Source organism: Hemiscyllium ocellatum, chromosome 18 (assembly GCF_020745735.1).
Source record: "Hemiscyllium ocellatum isolate sHemOce1 chromosome 18, sHemOce1.pat.X.cur, whole genome shotgun sequence".
In the NCBI taxonomy this organism is placed as follows: Eukaryota; Metazoa; Chordata; class Chondrichthyes; order Orectolobiformes; family Hemiscylliidae; genus Hemiscyllium; species Hemiscyllium ocellatum.
Genome location: NC_083418.1, coordinates 36,552,947 through 36,580,394, shown reverse-complemented (window position 1 = coordinate 36,580,394; position 27,448 = coordinate 36,552,947). Strand labels below are relative to the sequence as shown.

Genomic DNA, 27,448 nt, shown 5'->3' with positions numbered 1-27,448 from the left:
TAGTTTCCTTTTTTGGCATTAAGTGGACCCCTACCCTTTGCCTGCTTACCCATTTGCTCCTTATAAAGGTATAAAATGCCATGGGATTTTCTTTAATCCTGTTTGCCAAGGATATTTCATGATCCCTTTTAGCCCTCCTAGCTCCTTGTTTAATTTCTTTCCTGCCTTTTTTTCATATTCATTGAAGGCTCGGTCTTTCTTCAAGTTCCTAATGTATGCCTTTTTTTTCTTCTGGACATGCTCACAATTTCTCTTGCCATCAAAGGTTCCTGAATTTTGCTACATTGATCCTTAATTTTCACAGGATCACACTGGTTTTGAACTGTAATCAACTGACATATAAAAGATTCTCACAGATATGCATTTACTCTCAAAAGCTATCCCCTATCTACCTTCCCCATTTCTGCCTAATATTGTCATAGTTAGCCTTCCCCCAATTTAATACTTTCACCTGAGGTCTACCCTTATCCTAATGCATAGGTACCTGTGATAGTCCCTCCCTGCCTTCGCTCAGTAGCCTGGGATACTTCTCAAACAGGCCTGCAGATTCATTCAAACCCACTAAATCTGTTAGCACCTGATCTCTTGCTATGTTAGCTTCATCTCATTGTTCTCTGTGATGTAGTTACCTATGTAACTTTTCTTCATAATGAAGACTGAAGTAAAATAATGATTGAGGGACAGTACCCATGTCTTCTGAGATCACACACAGATTATCTCTATGGTCTGTAATGAGCCATAGCTCTTTCCCTAGTTATTTTCTTGTTATCGAACTCAGAGAAAATTTTGAAATGGAGAAATGCAAAGCAACTGCTCAAATTCTAGATTGAGCTAAGACTGACTTCAATGAAATGAGACATGAACCGTCTTCAGTAAACTTAGAAAATCTGTTAAGAGATGAAGATCATCAAGATTGTCTAACACTCCAAGGAAAAATTAACTCCATGGATTAGTTTATTTAAAACAATAAAATACATAACAAATTACAAATCAGACATTAGTGCAAACCAACAGAGTTCTATGTAAGTAGTTTGCAAATACTAATTTTTCTATATACCACACAGATCAGGAACATTGTATGTAAACAGCATATGAAATCTTCAATGATGGACTCTCTTTTAAAGACAAATTACATGTGTAACATCCCCTTCCCTTCCAAAGAAAGTTTACCTGTTTACAACAACAAATAAGCCTACGAGTCTGTAAAATGCATAGGTAATTTGTTGACACGTTTCAATCTTGAGATGATGAAATTGTATGGAGTTGCTACATTTGTCAGTAATGTTGCCTGTCATTCCTATTTGTGTCATGTTTTTCATTTGTGGCTTTCAGTTGCTATTCCAGAATAAGCTTATCCTGATACACAATATCCACTAACAGATCTCATTCCTTAAGCTGTTTTTAGTGGTTCATATCTTCTTGGCATTTACTATTTTGTTGCTTAAGAGCTTCCAGCTCTGTTTTAAGCCCTGGATTCTTATAGTGCTGGACAAATTTTAGCCAGTTTAACTTGTACCGATTGCTGCCCTGCAATACTTTACAACTTGTTGCTAAGACAAGTGTCTCTTGTTAGAAACTAAAACAGAAATTGCTGAAGTAACTCAGCAGGTCTGAAAACATCTGTGGAGTGAAAGGAGAGTTAATATTTAAAGTCCAGGGGACCCTTCTTCAGATTCTCGGCCACCGCAGTTCTCTGTTTTATTTTATTGTCTCTTGTTAGAACACACTAGCAGTTCGTCCTCTACCACTGTTAACCAAAGAGGTCCTCAGATTTGGCAGAGAAAGAGGATTGATTGCAGTACTCTACCGAATATATTAGTACTAGTGGTTTATTCTGCACTACATGTGATAGATACAACTGCTTGGGAAGCATAGCATCGGAAGGAGCATAGGTTTACTAGAATGATACCTGGCCTCCAAGAGCTAAATTTTGAGGAGATATTACACAAACTAGGATGTTGATCCATATAATTTGAAAGGTTAAGAATTGATTTGAGCAAAGCTTTTATGGGAACACACTGAGTTGATAGATAGAAGTTACTTGTGCTAACTGGGGAGTCTACGACCGAGGAACATAGCTTTGAAATTAAACAAAATCTTTCAGGACTGCAGAATGCAAATACTTCAGCACAAAAATTGTGGTGAAAGTTGGGAAATTCCTACCATAACTGGCAGTTGATACTCGGTCAACTGTTAGATTTAAATCTAAGACTGACTGACTTTTGTCATTAAGGGATTTTGTGCCAGGACAGACATGTGAAGTTTGATCACAGGTAAACCATAATCTTATTGAATGGCAGAACAGGCTCAAGGGGATAAATAACATATTCTCCTTCCTGGGGAAACAACTGGTGGAAACTTGTAATTATTGAGTAAATGAAAAGGCTTTTTTAAAATGGCAATCAGTCTCAAACTGCACAGAAAATAGTCAACATTGCATAATTTTTCCTTTTTCCAGTTTACTGACAATCTTTATGACTGGAATTTGAATTGATTTTTAGTTTAATATTGTTACCAAGATTATGGCCATGACTTGTTTTGATGTTTGGATTGAATTTAGAATTAAAGTGCACATTAGAATTGGCTTTGGAAGTGGAACTGGGGTCAATTTGGGACTGATTCTTCAATTGGAACTGGGATTTGATTTTCAAAGATTTGACTGAGACTTGGAATCCAAGTAGATCCAACTGATATTTGTTATTTTTTTCCAGATTTTGTTATCTCACTAATTATTCACCTTCTCTCATTTGTCACTTAGTACCAAAATGGGCCTTGATTGCCATTGCTGCCGGGGTGGGACTTGTCATCCTCCTCTGTGTCATCTGCATCTGTGTAAAATGTTGCTGCAGAAAGAAGAAGAAGAAAAAGAAGGAGCAAGTCAACTTAAAAAACATAAATGGCTCCACCACTGCAAGCTTGGTGAGTATTCCAAAACAACAGCTTGTACTATGAGCAATTTCATCAGCAATGGAACAATTCCACTGAAGCAATTTCTGAAAGAGAGATGTTCTTGAAGCAAATGTTGAATAATGTTTCATTCATATATAAAAACGTATCTGCATGATAAGCCTCTGCTGTCATATCACTAACATTAGTGTGGCACAGTGGCGAGCACTGCTACCTCACAGTGCCAGGGACCTGGAGTTCAATTCCAGCCTTACGCAACTGTCTGCGTGGAGTCTGCATGCTCTCCCTGCATCTATGTGCGGTTACTCCGGGTGCTTTGATTTCCTCCTACTGTCCAAAGGTGTGCAGGTTAGGTGGATTGACCCCACGCTAAGTTGTCCAGGGAGGTGTAGTTTAAATGCAGTGTGATAGGATAGGTGGGTAAGCTGCTCTTTGGAGGGCAGTGTGGACTCAATGGGTCAAATGGTCTGCTTCAAAACTGTTGGGATTCTATGAACATTAACTTGCATTTACCTAACGCAATTATCATCAAACCATGAAAAATTCTTCAGAAAAACATAATGAAACAAAAATGAAAGGGCATAAAAAGCCATGTCAGTGAGAATTTTAAATTTGAGATGTTGGGGCTAGCCAAGAAGACCACTCAGAGAAACGCCTGGAAATATGCTGGTGTTATTGGAATCATATTCCAGTGTCCATCAGTGCCTTTAGGTTAGAAAGTGAAAAAGTCTGAAATAAAGTATCCAGTAACACACCTCCTTTATACATTCAACTACAGATCAGGAATTTGGTTACATACAATCTCAATCTCTCTTGAATTCCATTAACCAGAGGTTATTAAAGCAATATACAAGGGAACATGATCACACATATTTGAAAACACTTTGCATACACCCATCTGTTGAAAACACCATGTCTTATCGGAACACCACTGTGACAATGGAATTGAATGATCATGGGATATGAAAGCTCTCTGCTCCTCACCCACCTCCTCTTCATCAGATTTCTTGATAGCGCATGCAGAAGTCGCCTTGCATGACTAAATACCTGACTGTAGGGAATACTGACTGAAGGGGATAGGCTAATCTACATTTAAAATAGACTGTCCTAAAATACTATTCACATGAAAAAAATCATATTGAAATCAATCTATAAGTATACATTTTAATATTTAAACTTTCTCCAAAGATGAAGAACCCTGTGCCTATTTTATCCCAATCTTTGGCACATTAATGTTTTTAATAGAACATGATGAGTTTCACATTAATGTAGGACACTGAAGCACTTACATATCTTATCGGATCCAGCACTTCTATATGTTTAGTTATATAATGTGTTGGTCTATTCTTCTAATGTACTATTCTTTTGAAAGATGGAAATAGTTCAGTGCTACTGAATGGTGGTATCACTATATCAAACATCCGGCAATGTTTCTATGTCGACATGAATACAGCAATAATAGTGTACAATGACATAGTTGCTGAATGTTGTACAAAGTCGTGTTCTCATTGTTTATGGACTTTCATTATACTAATATCTGGATTTTTTATCATGGAAAAATTTGAGATTTGAAATATAAATTTGGTTTGCTCGGCTCACTGGGGTTCATCAGCATTAGGCATGACTTAGCTCACCATTAAACCCTGAGGATGAAACTTATTATTAAGGTAGTAGCTCTGCCTTCCAGCTGAGAAATGATGGTCAAGGCCATTTCTGCTACACCAGGAAGGAATTAACTGTTGCTAGACAGTTACCTGCCTGAGGTAGTGGCTTCTGGCCTATATAAGAGGATGTTTCACTACCAGGAGCTGTTAGCCAATTGGATAACAGTCCTCCCATGTTGAAGAATGATAGAGAAGGCCAGAAAAGCAGATAAGTAGGAAAGCTTTGCTGGGATCAGTCAGGCAGATGCACATGGCGTGGGCTTTCCTCCAACACTGATGAAGGACCAGCAGCGGCCCAGAAACAAGCCCTAAAGGGGCAAGCAGTAACCACTAAAGGGGCCTCAACTGGCACACACATTGGTGGACTATGTAATGCTTATCCCACTGTTTTTCACTAAAATATCAGTGAAAATATTTAGATGGCAGACATTGTGCCCACTGCAGACTAGTCTATTTAATGCCCTGACTGCCAGACTGGGGGAATGTAAAGGGAAAAAAGTTCCAATTGAAGTTACAGCTCATCAACAGTGTCATAACATATAAAAGAGGAGGTTTTCAATAGAGCCATGATTTCTAAAGATTGTCGTTCAGCAGTTCACCTTATGCAGGAGCAGCAACATTTTTGCATCTTACCACGCATGTGTGAATACCAAAAATTGCTGACAATGAGCTATCCATTTCTTGTTCAAATAAACAGATCTTTAATGTGTTGCTCAGCTTCTTGTATTGTGTCTTACAGGTGCAGCCAGACATGGATGATTTGAGTGGAGCTGAGGAAAACCGCGGAAAATTACAATATTCCTTAGATTATGATTTTAAGAAAGAAGAGGTAAATAGAAAGCTTTACCTCATTCCATCTAAACAAATCGCTGTAAAGCTATAGAAATTATTTCAACTCTGAAGAAGCCGGAAGAAATTCAATCAAGATTTATACTTTTGAACAGTATCCAATTACCTCTAATTGCAGGATATTGTGCAAAAATCAGAAATAGGCAAGATCATGAACAGCAGGAGTGCTTTCCATGGTGAATTATACTGTCGCACAGTTACTAGTATGGTTTATACATATAAATTTACACTGAGTTGAGGAAGTTAGGGGTGTTTGGAATTAAATCACAGCAATTCAGAAAGAATGAAACGTTTGAGCGAAAAATTCCATTTATAGCAAATTACATGAAAATTTCAATGGATTTCTCTTGGTAACTGGAGTATATGCTGAAATACCTCCAATTTTAGGTATGATACATCATGCTATGTCTGTGCCCAACATTTGTTTTGTTGTCAATGAGTTTGTTTTTCATGTCTCCTAGAGAAGTTGACAAAATAAGGCCAGCAGTTCAAATTCCCTTTTGGTTCTTCCATTATTTGCATGTATTCTTTGGACATGGAACACTTCTCTTATGTTATAGTCCAGGAAATCACTCTATTATATTCCCTGCATTTATGGTCCCTTGCAGATTACTGTTGGAATTATACAAGCAATGGACTTAATGGCCATGGACCTTGGAGGAACGTCTGATCCTTATGTTACAGTGTATCTTCTCCCAGAAAAGACGCAGAAATTTGAAACTAAAGTCTACAGGCGGACCTTAAATCCTATCTTTAAAGAACGCTTCACCTTCAAGGTATCAAACAATACCTAACCAATTGTCAGGTTGATGCATTTTTCATTGAACTAGGCTGGGAAAGTTAAAATCAGATATGAGGACTCAGGTTTAGCTTGACAAGAAGCTTAGTCCACTGTAGTTAAGCTATTTACATAAGGAAATATTTTGAAAAATCAGTAACCAATCATCCTTTAAAGAGAAGCTCAACTTCTAATCAAACAGGATTAATCTTAGCTTTTATTCACTCCAACACAATGTGATGATAAATAATAACATTTTAACTCAATATTTTTTCATATTAAAATACCCCCATGGTGTGCTGATTTGAGTAGAAAGTAATATATTATCTTGCTCATGCATCATACAGAGGCAAGATTTTGGGTAGGTTGAATAAGTTTCTTTTGTTACTGAAAGCAGTAAGACAGTGTATGGAATTGTGATTTTTCGTTTGCATATTTTGATTTTTCACATTGCTTGAATTGAGAGCAGCCGTGAAGTATTACAATTCTGGGGTGGCAAGGTGAAGGAATAGACAGATTGGCAGCTCATCTATGAAGAAGAATTGAAAATTGGGCACGTTCCCTTATGGATGGCTGATCTGCAACGTTTCTTTTAGATCTGTGCAATAAATTTAGAATTGATCACATTGTGTTTCTTTTCAAGTGTCAGCTTTGACAGATTTTTCTGAGTACAACAAAGTGCAATTCCTTCTATTTCACATTAGCAGATTTGATATTAGATGTAAAACATTGAAAGAATTGCAGATGCTGGTAATTAGAAACAAAAGCAAATTGCTTAAAAATCTCAGCAGGTCTGACAGCATCTGCGGAGAGAAATCAGAATTAACGTTTCGAGTCCAGTGATCTTTCTCAGAACTCATGGTAACTAGGAAAATGTTGTTATTTTTCCAAAACATGGAGATAGAGCCCAAAGAGAGAGAAAAACAGTTGGACAGACAATGGAGTGGTTAAAGGTCAATCTGGGAGAATAAATATCTGCTTAGGCAGACCATTAGTAGCTGACAAAGGGTCGTGTGTGGTAGCACTTCATGTGATGGCAAGGCCTGGTATATGGAGATTGAGGTAAAGATGTTGCGCCAAGCCCTAAAATTATTGAACTTGATATTGAGCCCAGGAGACTGCAGGGTCCCTCAGTGGAAAATTAAGTGCTGTTCTTTCAGCTTGTGCCGAGCTTTGATGGAGCTTTGCAGCAAGCCTGAGATAGAGATGTCAGCCGGGGACATGGTGCCGCGTTGAGTTGGCAAGCAACTGGAAGCTCAGGGTCTGTTTTGCAGGCAGGGTGTAGATGTTCAGCGAAGTGGTCACCCAGTTTACACTTCGTTTCCCCAATGTAGAGGAGACCACATTGTGAGCAGCTAATGCAACAGACTAGATTGAGTGAAGTGCAGGTAAAGTGCTGCTTCTCCTGGAAGGTATGTTTGTGCCCTTGGATACTGAAGAGGGAGGAAGTAAACAGACAGCTGTTACACCTTCAGCAGTTACAGGGGAAGAGGCCATGGGGCTGTGGGGAAAGTTTTGGGAATGAAGGAGAAGTGAACCAGGGTGTCCCAGAGGGAATGCCCCTGCAGAAGGCTGATGAAGGAGGGGAAGGGGAATATGCATCTAGTGGCATCTTGCTGGAGGTGGCAGAAATGGTGGCTAATGATCCTTTGGATATGGATGCTGGGAAGATGGTAGCTGAGTAAACATGGACCTTATTGCTGTTGTGGGTGGGAAAAGAGGGGTGAGAGCTGAAATGTAAGAGATGGATCAGACCCGACTGAGGGCCCCTGTCAATGATGGTGCTGGGGAATCCTCGGTTGATAAGGAAGGTGGACATTTTGGAGCCTGCCATGTAGGTGTTGGAATCATCTGAACAGATGCAACGGAGACAGAGGAACTGGGAGAATGGAATAAAATCTTTACAGGAAGCAGGGCGTGAAGGTATATAGTCATGGTAACTGTGGTAACTGGTGGATTTGTAGTGGATGTTAGTGGTCAGCCTATCCCCAGAAATAGAAACAGAGATGTCAAGGAAGTGAGGCGTCAGAGGTGGACCAGGGGAAGGTGAGAGCGGGGTGGAAACTGGAAACAAAATGGCTGAACTTTTCCAGTTCCTGATGGGAAAGGGAAGCAGCATCAATGACATCATCGAAATATCAGAGAAAGAGTGTGGGTTGGGGCCAGAGTTGGACTGATCAAGGAATATTCCACGTACTCCACAAAAAGATAAGCATAGCTGGGACCCATGCAGGTACCCATGGCCACCCCGCTGACCTGAAAACTTGACATTAGATATCTGCTTTATCACATCTATAGCCAATGGATAGGTAATTCTGCTCAACTTTTCTCAAGGGCCAGCAGGTGACAGGTTCAAGTCATCTTTGAGAAAACATCCCATGTTAATTGGCCTGATCATCGATCATGTAAAGGAATACCAACTTTTAAATTTCTAGGCATTAGGCCCAGCAATCAACTGTCATCAGCTCTTGCCCAGATTTTGGAGAGGGAGTTTTTTGAATTGTTGGCGGTGCTCATGGAGTGTGAAGGCTACAATAGCAGCAGACCCCCAGGCCCAAGGCACTTTGGCTTCTGAAGTGAAATGCTGTTCTTTGGAAGCTCAGATGGGATAAAGATGTCCTTTTAAAAGCATTCTCAAATATCAAGGTTGAATAAGCTTACTCCAGTGAAGGTTACAGGTCATCAGAAGGCATTAGAGAGGTTTAATGCCAGCTCTTAACAGTCTAAACATTTAGAAAGGCCTCTAAAGAATAAGAAGTGTAGAATTTCCAAGGGAACTTTAAACATTCTCCAGTATGTAACCCCTTAATACTAGAGAAACAGTGGGAGATCCACGCTGCCTTCAAATGGAATTAATAAGTACAAATCAAATAGGCTGGATACCTAATCCAGCCCATATTTTGGTGATTTATGTACACTCCAAATACTGTCTTTGTTAAAAACTTTCTATAATTTCATTTGGAACTTAACAGCATTAAGGTCGAAGAAAATTTTCACTTTGCAAGTGTCACTTTCTTATGTCTCTCCATCTGTTAGAGACTCAATGCTTCTTTGCTTCTTAGGAGGCTAGGAAGGTGAAAGATTTTATTCTGGATGTAGCCCAGGTTTCTGTAGATGAGCTGCCAAACAAATGTGTTGCCATCTTACTTGGGGTGAGCTTCAGTTAGACAATTGCAAGCTAAGCATACATAAGAACAATAATGTGAAAGTAGGATTAGATACAATTGATTGCATTGGAATTCCCATTATCTGGTAATTTTTTAATCTACTTGTACCACTTTATTTTAATCTCATAGGCTAGCCAGGCTGAAATAGCTGACAAGACTGTGGTGATGCAGGTATATGACTTCAACAGATTCTCCAAGCATGACATAATTGGTGAAGTGAGAATCCCACTTAACACTGTTAATCTGAACCACGTGGTTGAAGAGTGGCAGGATCTAACCTGTGCATTAAAGGATGAGGTAAGATTTCATCAGAAACTGTTGGAACTCAGCAGGGTCTACAGTTACGCAAATTTGCTCAACCTGTATGTTGGGTCTCATGGTGGTGTGCATCCAATGACTTCAGAGTTTCAACCTCAACAAACCGTATCCACATAAAAAGAGGGAGGGAGAAGGGAGATATGGGTGGGGGTTGGGAGTGGAGTGGAGGTAGGGTACAGTAAGCAAATGGACCAGCTTAATTTGGGAAATTTGGTCAGCATGGGTGAGCTGGACCGAAGGATCTGTTCAAGTGCTGTATGACACTATTTGGAATTGTGTACATTTGCATTTCCAGTGTTGGCTACATGCACCGTCACAGGCAAAGGCTGCTGTAAAGAAAATAGATGCTTTCTGTGAGATGGCCTTTGCAATTTGTGACAAAAACTACTTTGATACAAGGAGCATAGTTAGAAATTCACACTCTGCTAGAGTGATCAAAGTGATCCTTTGTGTGTGATCTCAGGTAATAGGCTGGAATCTGGATTGGGTCCAGATCCAGTGCCATTTTCTTGCCAAAACCCTTTGTCCAGCTTCAATATAAAATTTGAGAGTTATTCGAGAGCAACCATCCCTTGTGCAGCAACACTAAAGTGTTGAACGTATGCCTTTAAGTGAGGAGAGAAACAAATATGGAACAAAACATTTTCCTCATATAATAAAGTACATTAAGTGGCACTTGAGTTCCATAGACTGTTCAAGGGAAGTTGGAGTGGATGGCACTCAATGGGCTGAGAAGTTGTCAGGACAGAGTGTGAGTAGTCTGTTCACTCCAATGTCTTGCCCATCGGAGCTTAGAGAATCAAGTATTCGCTTGTGGGCAGGTAGCCAATCATCCGTGTGACAGTGACTAGCCACCCATTTAGGCTTTCAACACAGGAGTCAGGTAGCTGAGGGATTATCCAGTGAACGTCTTGTTATTACTTGTGTCAGCCACAAAGCAGTAAATAAATAAAGACAAATGCTGCCAACTTCAGCAATGACTCTATTGTTACATGCTGTCAAGGCCCCAGAGATTTCTTATCTGCTCAAAATTGCTAGAAAGCATTCACAAACCTTATATTGTTTGACGCACAAACTATGGAAAAAATTGCCTGTAATTGTCTCTTTGAACTCCTGTGAAGGTGATGGTTATACTCCCAGAAGGAATCTTCAATAACAGTGACAGAGATATACCATACAATAAACAATCCTCAAACAGAACAACTGAGGAAATGTACAGTGATTTTCCCAATACTGCAATTATTGAGGCTAAATGAAAGCATCCAAAGTAAAGGTTAAAGTAAAGAATCTACACATTTCAACCTGGATTTACTGATAGATTGAGAATAAAAATGTTCTGATTCTGGTTGAAGATGCAGTGCATAAAACTCCATGGGTGGAAGCAAATCTACCCCATGGAGAGGTGCAGATTCCATTTAACTGCACAATCAACTGTATGTACCTCCCCATTTCTGTAGGATTTGCAAAATACTTCATCATATTACTTCTGAGCTCACAGGTATCAGTTCTGACCAAAGTTTTTGCCACTGAAACAGAAGTTGTTACTTCAAGTTGCACCCTCATAAAAGTCAAGGAAGAAATGCTGCTTTCCTGACATGATACTAAACTAAGACTTGTCTTCCTGTTGCTTTCAAAGATTCCAGGCATTACTTTGAGGGCATGAACAGATCTCCCTTGTGTATAAGGTTTTCTTAGTTTCCTGCTCCTCAACTAACACCTCTGAAGCAGATATTCTGGCCAATATCACATAGTTAGTTGTGAGGCTTCTCCTTATTCAAATTGTGTGTTGTATTTCAACAATGACTATATTTAAAAGCAATTCAGGATGTCCTAGCTTGTGAAACATGAAAGTGGATACAATTTAAAATTAAAATCTAAAATATTGATATGAACAGTGCAGAGATGTTCTTCAAGAATGGAATGTGAAAGAATGCTATTCCCTAATTCAGAGTCTGGAAAAACTGAACTTCTCTCTGAGTTTGTTTTCTTGCTCTCTGCCAATTTTCATAGTTTTCTTTCCTGCTAATCCCATTCGCTTTGACATTTTTAGTAAACTTCCAAATGCATTGCATTTCTTGCCTGGCATCTGCTACGTCTGTGACTCCATAACAAAAAAAACTCCTGATGTTTGTCAAGCATGACTATTATTTCATAATTCACACAAACTACTTTTAACAACCATTTCTTTTTCTAGAAACATAATAATTTGATTTTTTAAAAGCTTTTTTTTGTCTACCTCAGATATTAAACTGTTAGACTTGTCAGTTTAAAGATTTAATCTGTTTTCCTTCTTAAAATAAACCACTCTCTAGTCTTCAACTTGCCGCTAAATAAACATTTGAAATAAAGGAGGAATATGAAATGTTGGCTTACCTGGAATGGGGGTCATGAGGGGTGAAGGGGTTGTGCCCTGGAGGCTTGGAAGTCCAGATTTACTGTCAAGCTGCAGAAACTTTCATCCATGATGTCCAGCAACATTACTGGTGAGCTCCCTGCTTGAATGTCAGCCTGATTTCCACTCAGTAGAGCTTGGTGGGTGCTTGTGAAGAAGTTATAGGGTCAATTGAGGTCCAAAGCCAACCTTCAGTCGGGGTAGTGGTTCTAATCCCAGGGAGTTTGGAGAGGGTGCCTGATCGCTGGGCCGAGTGGGGTCAATAATTGGAGGTCTGAGGGACCAGGCTTTGGGGCTGTGGGTTTTCAGATTGGAAGCCTGTGAAATCAGAGCAAGGTTGGTGAGGAGGCTTTGAGGGAGAGATCGGATGGCCTTCGAGGAAGTTGGGAGGCCTGAGGTGGGAGCACAGACTTTGTGAAAGAAGTCAAGAGAAGGTCATATAGGGTTCACCAGACATTAGATTGAGTAGATTATGTTCTTTCCTCCTGTGTCTCGGAGTCCAGTATCCTGGAACATTATTTCACAAACATAGAAATCAGCACAGCATTAGGTGCAGATGTGGAAAACTGGGACTGTTCAGAATCGGAAATAAAAACACACAATGCTACAGACATGACGAGGCTATTGACAGCACCTGAAATGGAAAATGACAAATTTACATGTCAAGTTAAAATCCTTAATTGGTTAAGATTTATTTTCTGCTTATAAGAAAGATGATACCTTTAAGGAGAAGCTACACGTGGAGTCATAGAGATGTGCAGCACGGAAACAAACCCCTCAGTCCAACTCATTCATGCAGACCAGATATCCTAATCTGATCTAGTCCCATTTGGCAGCACTTGACCCATATCCTGCCAAACCCTTCCTATTCAAATACCCATCCAGATGTCTTTTAAATGTTGTAATTGTATCAGCCTCCACCACTTCCTCTGGTAGCTCATTCCATACATGCACCACTCTTTGTATGAAAAAGCTGCCCCTTCAGCCCTTTTTAAATCTTGCTGCTGTCACCCTAAACCTATGCCCTCTAGTTCATGCAAATGTTTACAGTGATCAGAGATGAAATTTCATGTCAAATAACAGTTACCAAAATGGTTTTGGCTGCTTAGTTCTATTGGTAACAATGATTCCTGTATTGTCTTTCCCTTCTATGCTCTTGTCTGAATATTGCTGACTTTATTTTGTTTGGTTTCTTCATTAGCAAGTGAAACTTGGTGATATCTGCTTCTCCCTCCGTTATGTTCCCACTTCGAGCAAGTTGACAGTTGTAATTTTAGAAGCCAAGAACCTGAGGATAATGGATAAAGATGGTTTATCTGGTGAGTTCTGACTGCACACTTGTGACTGCAAGGTTCGCTGAGCTTATTTCTTTCACAACATTTGTTTAAAACAATCTGCCAGCCCTCATGTTTGCTGTTTCCATACTGATTGTAAATACTACTTGTAGAATATCATTCAAGCATCAGTCTTACGAAGTAAAATTGGAATAGGCCAAGTGCAAACCCATAGTATTTTGCTTGTGGCTACTGGCTTTGAAATTGGTCTTGGGTAGTAGCTTTAAAGAGGTGTTAGTGAGTTGGCAACTTGGCCTATTAGAAATGCTCATAGGGAGAGGGGCAGAAAGAGAGCAGAAGAAAAAAAGGAAATGCAGACAGCAGTCACTGGAGAGATCAGAAGAAAAAAATGCTGATCTGGGGACGAGAAATGGAAGGCTAGCGAGGGGGAGGAGAGAAAAGCAGGACAGAGAAAAGGCAAAGCAGACAGAAATAATGAACAGAGGAACAGAAGAGAGAGATAGAGGGAAAGAGAGAGAGGAGGTGATGTTTGAGAGATAGAGGAGAAAGATTGAGGGGGTTCTATCTTGTTCCACAAATTATTCCCAGATAATTTCCATTCTGTTTGTAATGCATTCACAGATAATTGCTACTGTCTGTAATCTTTGCCCTGATCTTTGTTGTCTTGTCTGTAATGTTTTAATGGATTATCCACTATTCCTGCAGCTTTGCCCATTTATTTGCTTCCCTCTCTCAACATGTTCCAGCAGTCTGTTATTCTACACCCAATGTACTGACAACATTGTTATTAAAAACCAAACCCCAATGGTATAATTGTGGATATAACACGCCCAAACCTGTTATCGTTTTGAGGATCAATTGCACTCAGAATTCCCTATACTTAGCATTGCGTCCAGGAGAGATACCCATCATTACCCACAGAATTAAGGGAATTTTGACTTCAGATGATAGCACAACTGATATAAATATCAGTTTGAGCACTTGCTGCACATCTCCTCTAATATTTATTTCCATTGAAGTTGAAAGAAAATAAAATTGGGAGAGGAATTTTCAAGCAGTGGTTGAGCTGATGTCATGCTTACACTATCATCTAAAATCAAAATTACTCCAGATTAAGTGAAAAGTAGAACAATGATCACATATCACTCTGTAATGAATAATGCAAGTCCTGTACCTGTACCTGTCAAGAAACAGAGTCAAATATTTGCACTGTACCTGTACCATACAGTAAAAGCTCACATGGGGCAGTTTGTGATTAATTTTCTCACCAGTATCTTCAAAATGAATGTTACGTCATACTGTTGACGGACAAAGGCTGAATACAGAACCAAAGGGGATAATGTACTTTATTTTCACTGGTATTTGGAGGTATTCTTTATCATTTTTATAGACCCCTATGTGAAGATACGACTGATGCTCAATAAGAAAAAGCTTAAGAAAAAGAAGACAACAGTTAAAAAGAACACCTTGAATCCATATTTCAATGAGTCCTTTACCTTCGATGTAACCTTTGAAGAAATACAGGTGAGAGGAAAATCTGGAATAATTAAAAGTACTTTGCAGTAGACTACATTCAAACATGCATGAAAATGATTTAAGCAGCTTCGACCTAATGGCAAGTAGATCACCATATGAAATGTGCAGTAATACAGTAGGGCACTTTTGCACCAAACTGATATTGTTATCCATATGGAAGAGATACCATATAGAAATAGAAATGTTGTATCAGTGCCCTTCTGAGATTTTGATTTAACTACTTCACTGCAGAAGTATCTTAACTTAGTCCTGCCTTGATCACTGATCATGCAAGGTGAGTCCAATTCTATTCCTCCACTTTTACACTAATACAAACAAATCAACCATATCTTTGAAAGAGGGAAGATTTTACACGTCAGTACCTTTCCCTTATTTCTATCTCTAGGCTATCCACTTTTGATACTTGTGACCACAGACATCTGTATACCCTTTATGCTCATGCATGCAGATGTGCAATGGCAGAGTATTGACATTTGGTCTCAGTTCTCCTTTGTTAAAAGCTACCTGAATTTTACCCAATTATTCCCCTTTCAGATGGTCAAGATTGGGAGCGTGTACCAACTGGTGAATTGTCTATTGGTACTCTAATCCTCTGTGTTACTCTCTCATCTTTAATGTTAATATATCTGCAAAGGGACATTGATTTTTAGCAATATTTAAATTATAATATACTCTCCACAAACTGAATTGTATTCTTGAACTCAATTCAGAAGTTAAATGAATATATAATGGAAAGAACAACTTCCTTACAAGATGAAAATAAAAAAAATTCTTAATCTGTGCCTGTTTCATTGATCTCAAGTGAGGGAACAGTCGGGGCTGTTTGTGTCAGTATTCCTGATCTAGGGAATAGGGACAAAACACAACCTGTTATTTATTGCTATTCAACATTCTGACTGGAAAGTATTTGTATCCCAATACCTGTTTAGGACACGAGTGAGTTCCATTCTAAAGTCATCCAACAACCTGCTCTCACTCACTAACAAAGTGTATTTACTTCAGTCCTGGGGAAGGAAGAAGGCATCTGCAAAAAATATGTTTCACCTATGCACTGCTTTTAATTTAGGAGAGCAAATTAAATGCCATCATAAATTACATATTAGTTGTCACGTCTGAATCTTCAATCTCATCCCAGCCCACACTAACTCCCAGTCATGTCTTCTTGCTGCTGTATATTACTGAAGTATGTGGAATGACTTTGAGTGCTTTAATGTAGCTCCAACAGCACACGCTGCAAAAAAAATTCAAAGTACTTTGTACTAAATTTGCAATCTCGCCCAATTGCACATGATGGCTAGTATGAAAAATATTGTTTTGTAATGATTCTGGTGAAAGCTGAGTAGGTGTAGATGCTGGGATGAGATTTCAAGTATTTTACTTTTCACAGTAGAAATGTCAAGACTGCTACTGCGATTTCTTTCAATGTTCTAATGTGGGAACATTATAGAGGCATCATTTCCTGAAGAAGGGCTTATGCCCGAAACGTCAATTCTCCTGCTCCTTGAATGCTGCCTGGCCTGCTGTGTTTTTCCACACCACACTTTTCAACGTTATAGAGACAGAGCAGAAAATGACATACTCTGGCATATCTCGTTGTGCTGGGAATTCTTCTTCTCCATTTCACACCATTAGCATCTTGATTAACATGAAATCCATGAGGAAATGTAAAAATGTAAATGAATTTCAACTGTCTCTAACGTTCCCTGTTTTTGTTTTCTCTTTCACCATACAGAAAGTACAGTTAGTGATCTCTGTGTGGGATCATGATAAACTGTCAAAGAACGATGCCATTGGAAAGTTATTTCTTGGTTGTGATGCTACAGGAAATCAGCTACGCCACTGGTCCGACATGCTGGCCAACCCCAGACGACCAATAGCGCAATGGCACACTCTGCAACCCAAGGAGGAAGTGGACAAAGCACTCAAAGCACTTGGGATGAAATCTCGTTTCCAAATTTTCTAGTATATTGATCTTAATGAAACCAATATAATTTTTACGCTGTCATAAATTATAAACTTAGCTGTTTCAGATAAATCTGTACACCTTTGCCAAGAAACACTGCTGATCCAGCTGTGTTCTAAGAACTGAATCAAAGTAAACAAGGTGAGATGTATTACATTACGACCTCAAACTATGTGAAAACACAACAGAGAATGCAATATAATACATTATATTTACAACTTTATAATCCTTATTATACTGGTAGAGCTGATTCCATTACTGGGTGCAGTGCAGTTCAGAAACCCTGAATACTTGGCATTTTTTTCACTGTCCTGGAAAATGCAACTAAATTGAAATAAATAGAAGATAGTGGATTGTTTGGAATGTACACCTTAATTGAAGTATTTTATATTTTAACATTGATTGATTTATATTTATCCTTTGGTTCCTTACATCAAATCACGACTTCAATGGATCATTATTTTCATGGTTTCAGCTTAATAGTATATAAAATAATGATACTAACAGGTCTCCCTCGTAGTGGTAGACTAAGTGGATACAATTTGAATCTGGTCTTTGATATAGGTGAACTAACTGATCTCCAGGACAGCCGTTGGAACAGTGTTCGGGAGAGTGTAAAAAATTATCCAGAGTTTTGGTTTTGGGCAATATCCACTGGCCATTGCTAGAACATGTGTAGGTGGATGTCAGCTCTGCCATGATGTACTTCACATTTGATAATTTCTAAGGGCTTCTTAAAAGCTGTTTAATTAACCAAGATATTGAAGACTTCATGAATTCCTGATGAAGGGCTCTGGCCCGAAACGTCGAATTTCCTGTTCCTTGGATGCTGCCTGACCTGCTGAGCTTTAACCAGCAACACATTTTCAGTTCATGCATCTTTGACAATGATAATAATTTGACGGAGACTCCAAAAATCCATGGGATGTTGCAGAGGTCTCTTGTCAACAGGAGATCAAAAAAGCCCATGAACAAAAGCCAGAACCAAGTTCCATGGGTTTGTGACAATTTCTGAAGATTTTTAATCGACCTGTACATGCCCTGAACAAGGTAAATGTTGTGTACAGGCTCTAGGATGAGAAAGGGGCAGGTGAAAAGGCTACAAATAGAATTGGATGCTGGGGCTTCCTGTGCCTAGCAGTTTGTCTGGTTCAGTCAGTATCTGGCAGATCTCTGCATCAGAAAGGAGTGAGTGTGAAATGGAATATCATCTTCCAGATGACCAAAGAAAAGCAGCCAGGACCAAATGGAAGAACAGAATTTTGAAAATAATTGATTTAATTTACAATTCTTTATTTTCCATGACTAATTACAAGTGAATTATTTTATGTAACCTAACCACCTAGCAAATTAATGTTTCCTTTAGTTTATATGCTCTCCTTTAATTGCACAATTTCTGATCTTTACTCATTTTAATCAATGCTTGTTAATGCTTTCTTCTGAAGTATTGAAGAAGTTCTTTAACATGGTCTTCTACTTTGCTGTATTTTCACATAGTTTGAACTAAAGATTCATCATGTTGCTTCTCATTTTAACTTATTTACCTCTTCCCTTCACCTCATTAAGTTTCCCTAAGATACAAGTTTTTAAAAAGCCCAGCCTTAACTTCTGATTCGTGGCAATGTCTTGCACATTTACCTTGACTTTGGACCTGAATTTTTCAATAATAATTTCAGCTAAATGGTTCAGGGAAAGATTGTCCTTTACTATGATGGATTATATGTGAGCTGAATTCTACAAACAAGCCAAATATGATTTCCTTTGCCATCAAGACTGCATTTGATTGAGTGATATATCAAGGAGCCCCAGTAAAAATAGACTCAATAGGAATTGGAGGAACTCTCTCCACTGATTGGCGCATACCTGGCACATTGGAAGATGGTTGTGATTGTTGAAGGTCAGTCATCTCAGTTCCAGGACATCACTGCAGGGGTTCCTCAGCGTAGTGTTCAACATCCAACCGTCTTCAGCTGCTTCATCAATGACCTTCCCTCCACCATTAGGTCAGAAATGGGCAAGTTCATTGATGATTTCACAATGTTCAGCATGATTCAGACATCCTCAGATACTGAAGCTAACCATGTTCAAATGCAGTGAGACCTGGGCAATGTCTAGTTTTGTGCTGATGAGTAGCAAGCAACACCTACGCCACACAAATATTCGACAATGAACATCTACAAGGAAAGAGAATATATCCATCACTTCTTGACATCCAAAAGCATTATGATCACTGTATGACCCATAATGATGGGTATCAACTATCAACAGCCTTTTGGTTACCGTTAATGAGAAATTAAATTGGACTAGACATATAAATTCAGTAGCTAGGTATCCTGCAAAAAAAATAACTTGCATCTTCCATCTACAAGTCACAAGTCAGGACTGTGATGGAATATTCTCCACTTACCTGGATGAGTGCAGCTCCAAGAACATTCAAGAAGCTTGACACCATCCAGGACAAAACAACCCACTTGACCGGAACTATAGCTACAAATGTTTACTTCTTCCAGCACTGTGCTGAGTAGCCACACTGCAGACATTCACCAAAGCTTCTTGGATAGCACCTTCTAAATTCGTGATCAGCATCAACTGGAATGACAAGGATGGCAGATACATGGGAACACCGACATCTGCATGTTCCCCTCCAAGCCATTCACCTGATTTGGAAACCTATCATTGTTCATTTATGTGTAAAAAGTGAGGTCTGCAAATGCTGGAGATCAGAGCTGAAAATGTGTTGCTGGTTAAAGCACAGCAGGTCAGGCAGCATCCAAGGAACAGGAAATTCGACGTTTCCTGATGAAGGGCTCCGGCCCGAAACGTCGAATTTCCTGTTCCTTGGATGCTGCCTGACCTGCTGTGCTTTAACCAGCAACACATTTTCAGCGTTGTTCATTTATGTCACAAGATTAAAATCCTGGAACTCCTTCCCTCGTGATATTGTGGGTCTACCTCCTCCAAATAGACAGCAACAGTTGAAGAAGGCGTCCCTCACCATCACCTTCTCAATGGCAGCTAGGAACAGGCAATAAATGCTGACCCAGCCACATCCTACATGGTACCAAATCGCATGAATGAATAATTTTAAAAAGTTGTGCCCTTGGACTTCTATCTACTGCAGTTGGAATAATATTTGAATGTACGTATAATCAGTTGTGATTATGTATTTTGGAATAGTTCTTATAATCCTGGAAAAAGTTCTAGTGGTTCTGTTCGCCAAGCTGGAAGTTTTAGTTGCAAATGTTTCGTCCCCTGGCTAGGAGACATCATCAATGCTCTGGAGCCTCCTGCGAAGCGCTTCTTTGATGTTTCTTCCGGCATTTATAGTGGTACCACTATAAATGCCGGAAGAAACATCAAAGAAGCGCTTCGCAGGAGGCTCCAGAGCACTGATGATGTCTCCTAGCCAGGGGACGAAACGTTTGCAACTAAAACTTCCAGCTCGGCAAACAGAACCACTACAACAAGCACCCGAGCTACAAATCTTCGCACAAACTTTGAACTGGAAAAAGTTCCTCATCCATCCCTTTTATATCAGAAGTGCCATTACTATCAAAGCAAAGTCCCATTAATCTTCATGAAGTAACCTTGACATGTATTGAAAACTCTGTTAGGTTTCTAATTTCATGGGAGAATTTCTCATGTTCCCGTTGTGAACATGATTCACACATGAAAGACTTTAACAGTGTTTAAAACAAATCCCAATGGATGCACCATTCTAAAATAAAATGATTCGTACATAAGTAAAATACTGACTGTTGCGCTTTGTATTGGGCATAGCTTCAGTATCCTATGGTCAAGGAAGGCAAATATGAAGCAAGGGTTCTATTGGCATTGATGTTGATGTAATAAATGGGTACATTAAAATGTCAAAGTAACAAATTTGAAAATGTAGTGGTATATGAGCATGGAGTGAAAAATATGCTCAAAGTACAAGGAAAGGAGAATACCAATTTCCTTGTTGAGTCTGTTCCACCATTTGGTTAGACCTTCATATATTCAACCTCAATTCCTTGCATTTCTTCCCACAGAGCCACTGTGCTGCATCATCTGCAACTCCTCAGATATTAAAGCAGTTCATGTCCAAATGCAGCAAGGCCTGCCTTGGGTGAATAAGTGGCAAGTAACATTTGCACTGCAAACTACCAGGAAATGACCATCTCCAACAAGAGAGACTCTAACCTTTGCCTTTGATATTCAGTGGCATTAACATTGTAGCTGTAGCAATGATCAAACAGCTGCTTTGTTCTGGATAGTGTCTAACATCTTGAATATTGTTGGAGCTGCACTCATGTAGGAAAATGGGAAGTATTCTATCACATTTCTAACATGTACCTTGGAGATGGTAGACATGCTCTGGAGAGTCAGGAATTGGGTTACTCACTGTAGAATTCCTTGTTTCTGGCCTGCTTTTATTGCTACAATATATATGATTAGCTCAGTTGTGTCTAGTCTCACCTTTGTCTTTTGACATTCAATGGCATTAACATCACTGAACAACCCACTATCTGCATACTAAGGGTTAATATTGACCACAAACTGAATTGGACTAACCATATATACACTGTAGCAATAAAAGCAGAACACAGTCTAGGAATTCTGCAGTGAGTAACTCACCTCCTAACTCTCCAAAGTGTGCTTACCATCTACAAAGCACAATTTAGGAGTGTGACAGAATACTCGACATTTGCCTATATAAGTACAGCCCCAACAATATTTAAGACTTTTAACACTATCCAGGACAAAGCAGCTGATTGATCATCACTACAGTTACAAACCTTTACACCCTCCATCACTGACACTCATTACCAGAGTGGGTACCACCTACAAGATGCACTGCAGAAGTTCAGCAAGACTCCTAAGACAGTAACTTCCAATCACAAAACCAATACAGTCTGAAATGACAAGAGCAGCAGATTATGGGAACGTCACCACCTTAGAGTTCCCTCCAAGCCACTTACCAGTTCTGACTCAGAAATATATCACTGTTCCTTGAGAGTCACTGAGTCAAAGTTCTGGAACTCTTTTCCTAATGTATTTTGGGTCTACCTGCACCAAATGGACTGCAACAGTTCAGGAAGGCAGCTCACTACCATCCTCTCAAGGGCAACTTGGGACAAGCAATAAATGCAGACCTAGAAAAATAAATTTTAAAATTACACGTGACACAAAATCGGTCAGATATGTGGTCGTGAAGAGGATGGTTGTCAACTTCAGGAACATATCAATGGTTTGGTTAATTGGACCGTAAAAAGGGAATTGGATTTGAGTATAGAGAAGTGCAACTTTATGCATTTGGATAAGACAAACAAGGCAAAGGCATACACACTAAATGGGAGAGTATTGAGAGGGTTAGAACAAGTGAGATACCTTTGAATGCGTATCCACATTTTGCTAAAGGTTGCAGGATAGACATATCAGATTTTAAATACACCATATGGAAAGCACTCCTTCATTGGGTAAGATATTGAATGCAAGAGTTGGGATATAATGCTGTGATTATGTAAAGCACTGTTTGGGCCAAACTGTAGTTTTGCAAATTCTTTTGATCACCACAATTTCGGGAAGGACATAATTGATCTTGAGAGAGAGGACAAGAGAGTTTTACAGGAATAGCGTTAGTGTTTAAAACTTGCAGTGAGATGGAAAGATTGAATAGGCTACGGTTCTTCTCTTTAGATCATCGAAGGCCAAAATATGGCTTAATTACACTGTACAAAACAATCATGAGCTTGGATACAGTGGACAGGGAAGACTTGTTTCTCTTTATGGAGAGGTTAATATCAGGGGCTACATATTTAGATTAGATTACCTACAGTGTGGAAACAGACCCTTCGGCCCAACTAGTCCACACTGACCTGCCAAAGAGTAACCCTCCCATACCCAATTCCCTCTGAATTATGCACCTAACACTATGGGCAATTTTGCACAGCCAATTCACCTGACCTGCACAGGAGGAAACCGGATTGTGGGACAAAACCAGACCAAACCCACGCAGACACAGGGAGATTATGCAAACTCCACACAGACAGTCGCCTGAGGCTGGAATTGAACTTGGGACCCTGGTGCTGTGAGGCAGCAGTGCTAACTGTGCTGCCCCAAAGATTGTTTAGCCACCATGCCGCCAAACAATACTGTGACTCTCAGAGGTGTGTTTTGTCCTGGTTTATTTTAGAAAGAGATGGGGTTGGGGGCAGGTGATGAACAGTCCATGAGAAGATAAACAACTTCTGAAGCCTTCTTTGTTTTTTACGTTTGAACAATGGAAGCAGCCTGAATGGGTGTGGTCACGCTCCCACAGAACCAGGCATTTTAGGGTACTGTTGGGGTCTTGAAGAAGTGGAAGTTATTTTTTTCCCTTGCTTGGTTACAGCCACAAGCTGGGGGTTCTCTATCTGCTATGGGAGTTGCATGTGAGATAATCTATGTTCTGAATTTGCCTTTTGTGAAGGGTGTGTATTTAGGATAAGACCATAAGTCATAGGAGTGGAAGTAAGGCCATTCGGCCCATCGAGTCCACTCCGCCATTCAATCATGGCTGATGGGCGTTTCAACTCCACTTACCCACATTCTCCCCATAGCCCTTAATTCCTCGAGACATCAAGAATCTATCAATCTCTGCCTTGAAGACATTTAGTGTCCCGGCCTCCAATGCACTCTGCGGCAATGAATTCCACAGGCCCACCACTCTCTGGCTGAAGAAATGTCTCCGCATTTCTGTTCTGAATTGAACCCCTCTAATTTTAAGGCTGTGTCCATGGGTCCTAGTCTCATTGCCTAATAGAAAAAATTTCCTAGCGTCGACCCTTTCCAAGCCATGTATTATCTTGTAAGTTTCTATTAAGTCTCCCTTTAATCTTCTAAACTCCAATGAATACAATCCCAGGATCCTCAGCTGTTCCTCATATGTTAGACCAACCATTCCAGGGATCATCCGTGTGAATCTCCGCTGGACAAGTTCCAGTGCCAGTATGTCCTTCCTGAGGTGTGGGGACCAAAACTGGACACAATAGTTACTATATTGGACACAGGATGTTACTATATTGGAACAGTTACTGCTTAGTAGTAAAATAATTTATCATTCTCTTATGTTTTCCAATAGAGTCAAGCTATTCTAAGTTCCTCTTTTCTTTTGTTGTACTTTAACTCTGGTGTGATGAAAAAAAGTTGTGTTTTACTTAACGTCAAGTAGTTAGACCATCAAGTTGCATCTGGAACAGAGCAACTCACATTGACCTTTCAAAAAAGAAAAAAGTTAGGGTCTAGGCTATCTTCTGCATGTATTGTGAGATACTCTGGTCTGGTCCATAGCAAAAATGAATGGTGGAAAGCTTAGGGAGAGCATGAAGAATCAACAGAAGTTTGTGGGTGTCTGGAATTCACTGGCCAGTTTGCTGGTGGAGATGGAAACCCTCAACTCATTTAAAAGAAACCTGGACCTGAACCTAAAGTGCTGTAAACTGCAAGGCTACAGCCCAGATGTTGGATTGTGAGATTAGATTGGGCAGCTAGTTTATTCAGCTAGTATACATATGATGCCTGAATGATATCACTCTGAGCTTCAGCTTTCTTAAGGTTCTATGGTTTTGTCTGAACTATAGTAGCCATCAAGCTAGATATAATCTGCTGTCAATCATGAGCCAAGGAGTTAATTAAACACACATGGTATGTCTGTCTACAATGTAATATCAATCAGAAAAAAAAAAGACCATGTTAGAATGATATAAAAAGTGAGTCACCTCGTATAGAATATTGAGGGTTGACCAGGAATGATTGACCAGAATCTCTGGAAGAGTCCTCAAGGAGAATCAATGCTTTCCTAAGTAAAAAATCAGAAAATGAAGGGAAAAACAAATGTTGCAATTTCTAAGCCAACATTAAAAATGAAACAACTTACCTATGATATTGTATGCATACAAACAATTTCAGGAGCCAGCAGAAAGTTTTCTGCACTTGGTTCATTGTGAGAGCTGGCCTATTTCTTTCCATCAGGATTTCCCTCTCTAATGAACCTTTTGTTGTTCATCTTTTATGAGAGACTGCGGACTAAAATAGCAATGTCGTTTTAACGTCATTTCATTCCTAAGGTGAAAGCTAGAAGGCCTATGAAATGAGGTACTGCATGACTCATTTCCTAAATATGTTCCAAACACCTGCTGCAAGATCATTAAATGCAACCTCCATACAAGCAAGTAAAAGTATGACGCACTTTCGCTATTACTATTTAATAAGTACAGTGGCACACTATCATTAAATCAGGCCAATCACTGTCATTGTGAAGTTCTTTAGCCTTAACAAAAGCCCTCATTTGAAACTATTTGTTATCCACCGATTCTAACTTTGGGCATTCCACACATTTCAGGAGAGGACAGCAATGTGAATTTTGACCTTGGGGTGATAGGAGGGCGAGAGAAGATTGTCTGGATGGACAAATACGAAAGCGTCAGCCAAGGCTGCCCAGAGTGATTGATATCCTTCCCCTTGTGAGAAAGAAAAGATCAATTAACAAAGTAATACAAGTAACTTCAGATTCTTTCAGGTCAGGATCAGTCTTCAGTCTGGATACCATGGTGGGCTACACATCCATTACAACACTGAGCTGAGCAGTAGGATCTTCCCAGCTTCCAGCTACTGGTAGAAATGAGATAAGAGCCATGTGAATTTTTAAAGGAGGAAGTCGAGGCTCATAGACCTCATAGAGGTCTATAAAATTTTGAGGGGCATGGATAGGGTAAATAGAGAAGGTCCACCTTGTAGCGGGTGGTGTGTGTATGAAATGAGCTGCCAGAGGAAGTGGAGGCTGGTACAATCACGACATATAAAAGGCACTTGGATGGGTATTTGAATAGGAAGGGTTTAGAGGGATATGGGCCAAGTGCTGGCAAATGGGACTAGATTAGGTTAGGATATCTGGTCGGTATGGACGAGTTGGACTGAAGGGTCTGTTTCTGTGTTGTACATCTCTATGATTCTAGGCCCTGCTGTTTAATAATGAAATTTCATGGTCCATATTTCCAATAAACAGAAGGACCAGGCTGTAATAATTCTGTCAGCAGCTCTTTAGATAGAGATTTAACACTTCAAAGTCCTTTCATCATATTGTAATGTCACACTTCAAGATATCAGATTATTCCTGCAAAATGATGGATGTATAGTCATATCTGTTTCCTTTTAACTTAGAATCATAAATGCATAGATTGCCGTAAGTGCCCTTAAATTATAAATTGGTCTGGAAAGGTTATGCAGGGAAAGTTTCAGCAATGACAACAAAGTAACAGAGCAGGGAAAGAGAAAGTTTTCAACTTTGAAAACCAATCAACGTAATTGTGTTCAATCCATAGAAGATCCATTGGTATATTACATAAATGGTGAATCATCATCATCTTAGACTGCACATTTCTTCACCCTTAACAGTCAATCCATTCTTGTATGTTCCCAGTTACTTTTTCTGCCCATCTCCAAGGTTATGGGAGGTGAGTTGTTAGCAATGATCATCATGTGGCTCCACTAGGGGGAGTGTAAAGGAGAAGAGTGGGCACCAATAAAATGTACTGTCAGTGTCCAGCTGTCAGGGAGGCAAAATTTCAGGTTGTGTGTCTCCACACTAAATGTGGTGGGTGGAAACGTGCTGTAGGAGTAGAGCAAGGTAATAGTGAACATTGATGACATTGAGGTACCTGGTGACCAGGTGGAGGCAGGTACTGACAGGGGTACACCAACAGTTGCATTCCCTACCATTATTTGCTGTCCTCTTGATTTGAGTTGCAGCAGGAAAATGGCTGGGGCAACGCCCAGAATGGACAGTGTCAGTCTCATGGGTGAAAGTACAATCTCCACATCTGCTGCATGCTACAGTATTGAAGGAACAAGGACATGATGCATTTCCAGCTACATTTCATTTGCAAATCCTTCTTCACATATATGCACTGCATAGAGAGAGAATATACTTATGTGTCAAATAAAGGCAGAGTCCTTGATGCTTGCTAGTCTAACATTGTCATCTCAGTGGTGCAGAATTTAGCAGACATAAGTTAAAATGATGCAAATGCTGACCAAAAGCACCACCTCTCATCTGAAACTGCAAGGATGAGGTGAACATTATAATTCATGATTTGGAGATGCCGGTGTTGGACTGGGGTGTACACAGTCAAAAATCACACAACACCAGGGTATAGTCCAACAGGTTTAATTGGAAGCACACTAGCTTTCAGAGTGCCGCTCCTTCATCAAGTGATTGTCATCAGATGTTGGACTATAACCTGGTGTTATGTGATTTTTAACATTATAATTCATTTAATTACGATGATGGACACTAATGTTTGCAATGAAAACTTGAATGATTTGATGTGGGTCTGGAATGGGCTAGGGCCAGAATGCAGCAGTCACTCCCTTTTGGATATAATGTGTTGCTCACTCAGCCAGCACAGCACCCCCACCAGGTTGGTGCACTGGCTGTAATGAGAGCTCAAGTGCAGTGGATGGTAGGGCTACTGAAGATGCAGTTCAAGACTTGGAGCAGCCTGTGAGAGGGATCCCTCTAGTTTAACCTCGACAAAATGTGCCACAACATCCTGTTGTG

The 27,448-nt window shown here is 39.8% G+C and overlaps 1 protein-coding gene across 1 annotated transcript in view; it reads left to right on the top strand.

Moving 5' to 3' along the window:
* syt8 (synaptotagmin VIII) overlaps nt 1-17,227 on the top strand; it is a 73,587-nt gene extending 56,360 nt beyond the window's left edge. The window contains exons 3-9 of the mRNA XM_060838864.1: nt 2,759-2,919; nt 5,311-5,400; nt 6,029-6,196; nt 9,495-9,662; nt 13,277-13,394; nt 14,761-14,894; nt 16,639-17,227. Of these exons, the coding sequence (XP_060694847.1) occupies nt 2,759-2,919; nt 5,311-5,400; nt 6,029-6,196; nt 9,495-9,662; nt 13,277-13,394; nt 14,761-14,894; nt 16,639-16,869 (1,070 nt within the window). The 3' untranslated portion in view covers nt 16,870-17,227. The remainder of the gene's footprint in view (nt 1-2,758; nt 2,920-5,310; nt 5,401-6,028; nt 6,197-9,494; nt 9,663-13,276; nt 13,395-14,760; nt 14,895-16,638) is intronic.
* The last annotated feature ends 10,221 nt before the right edge of the window (nt 17,228-27,448 follow it).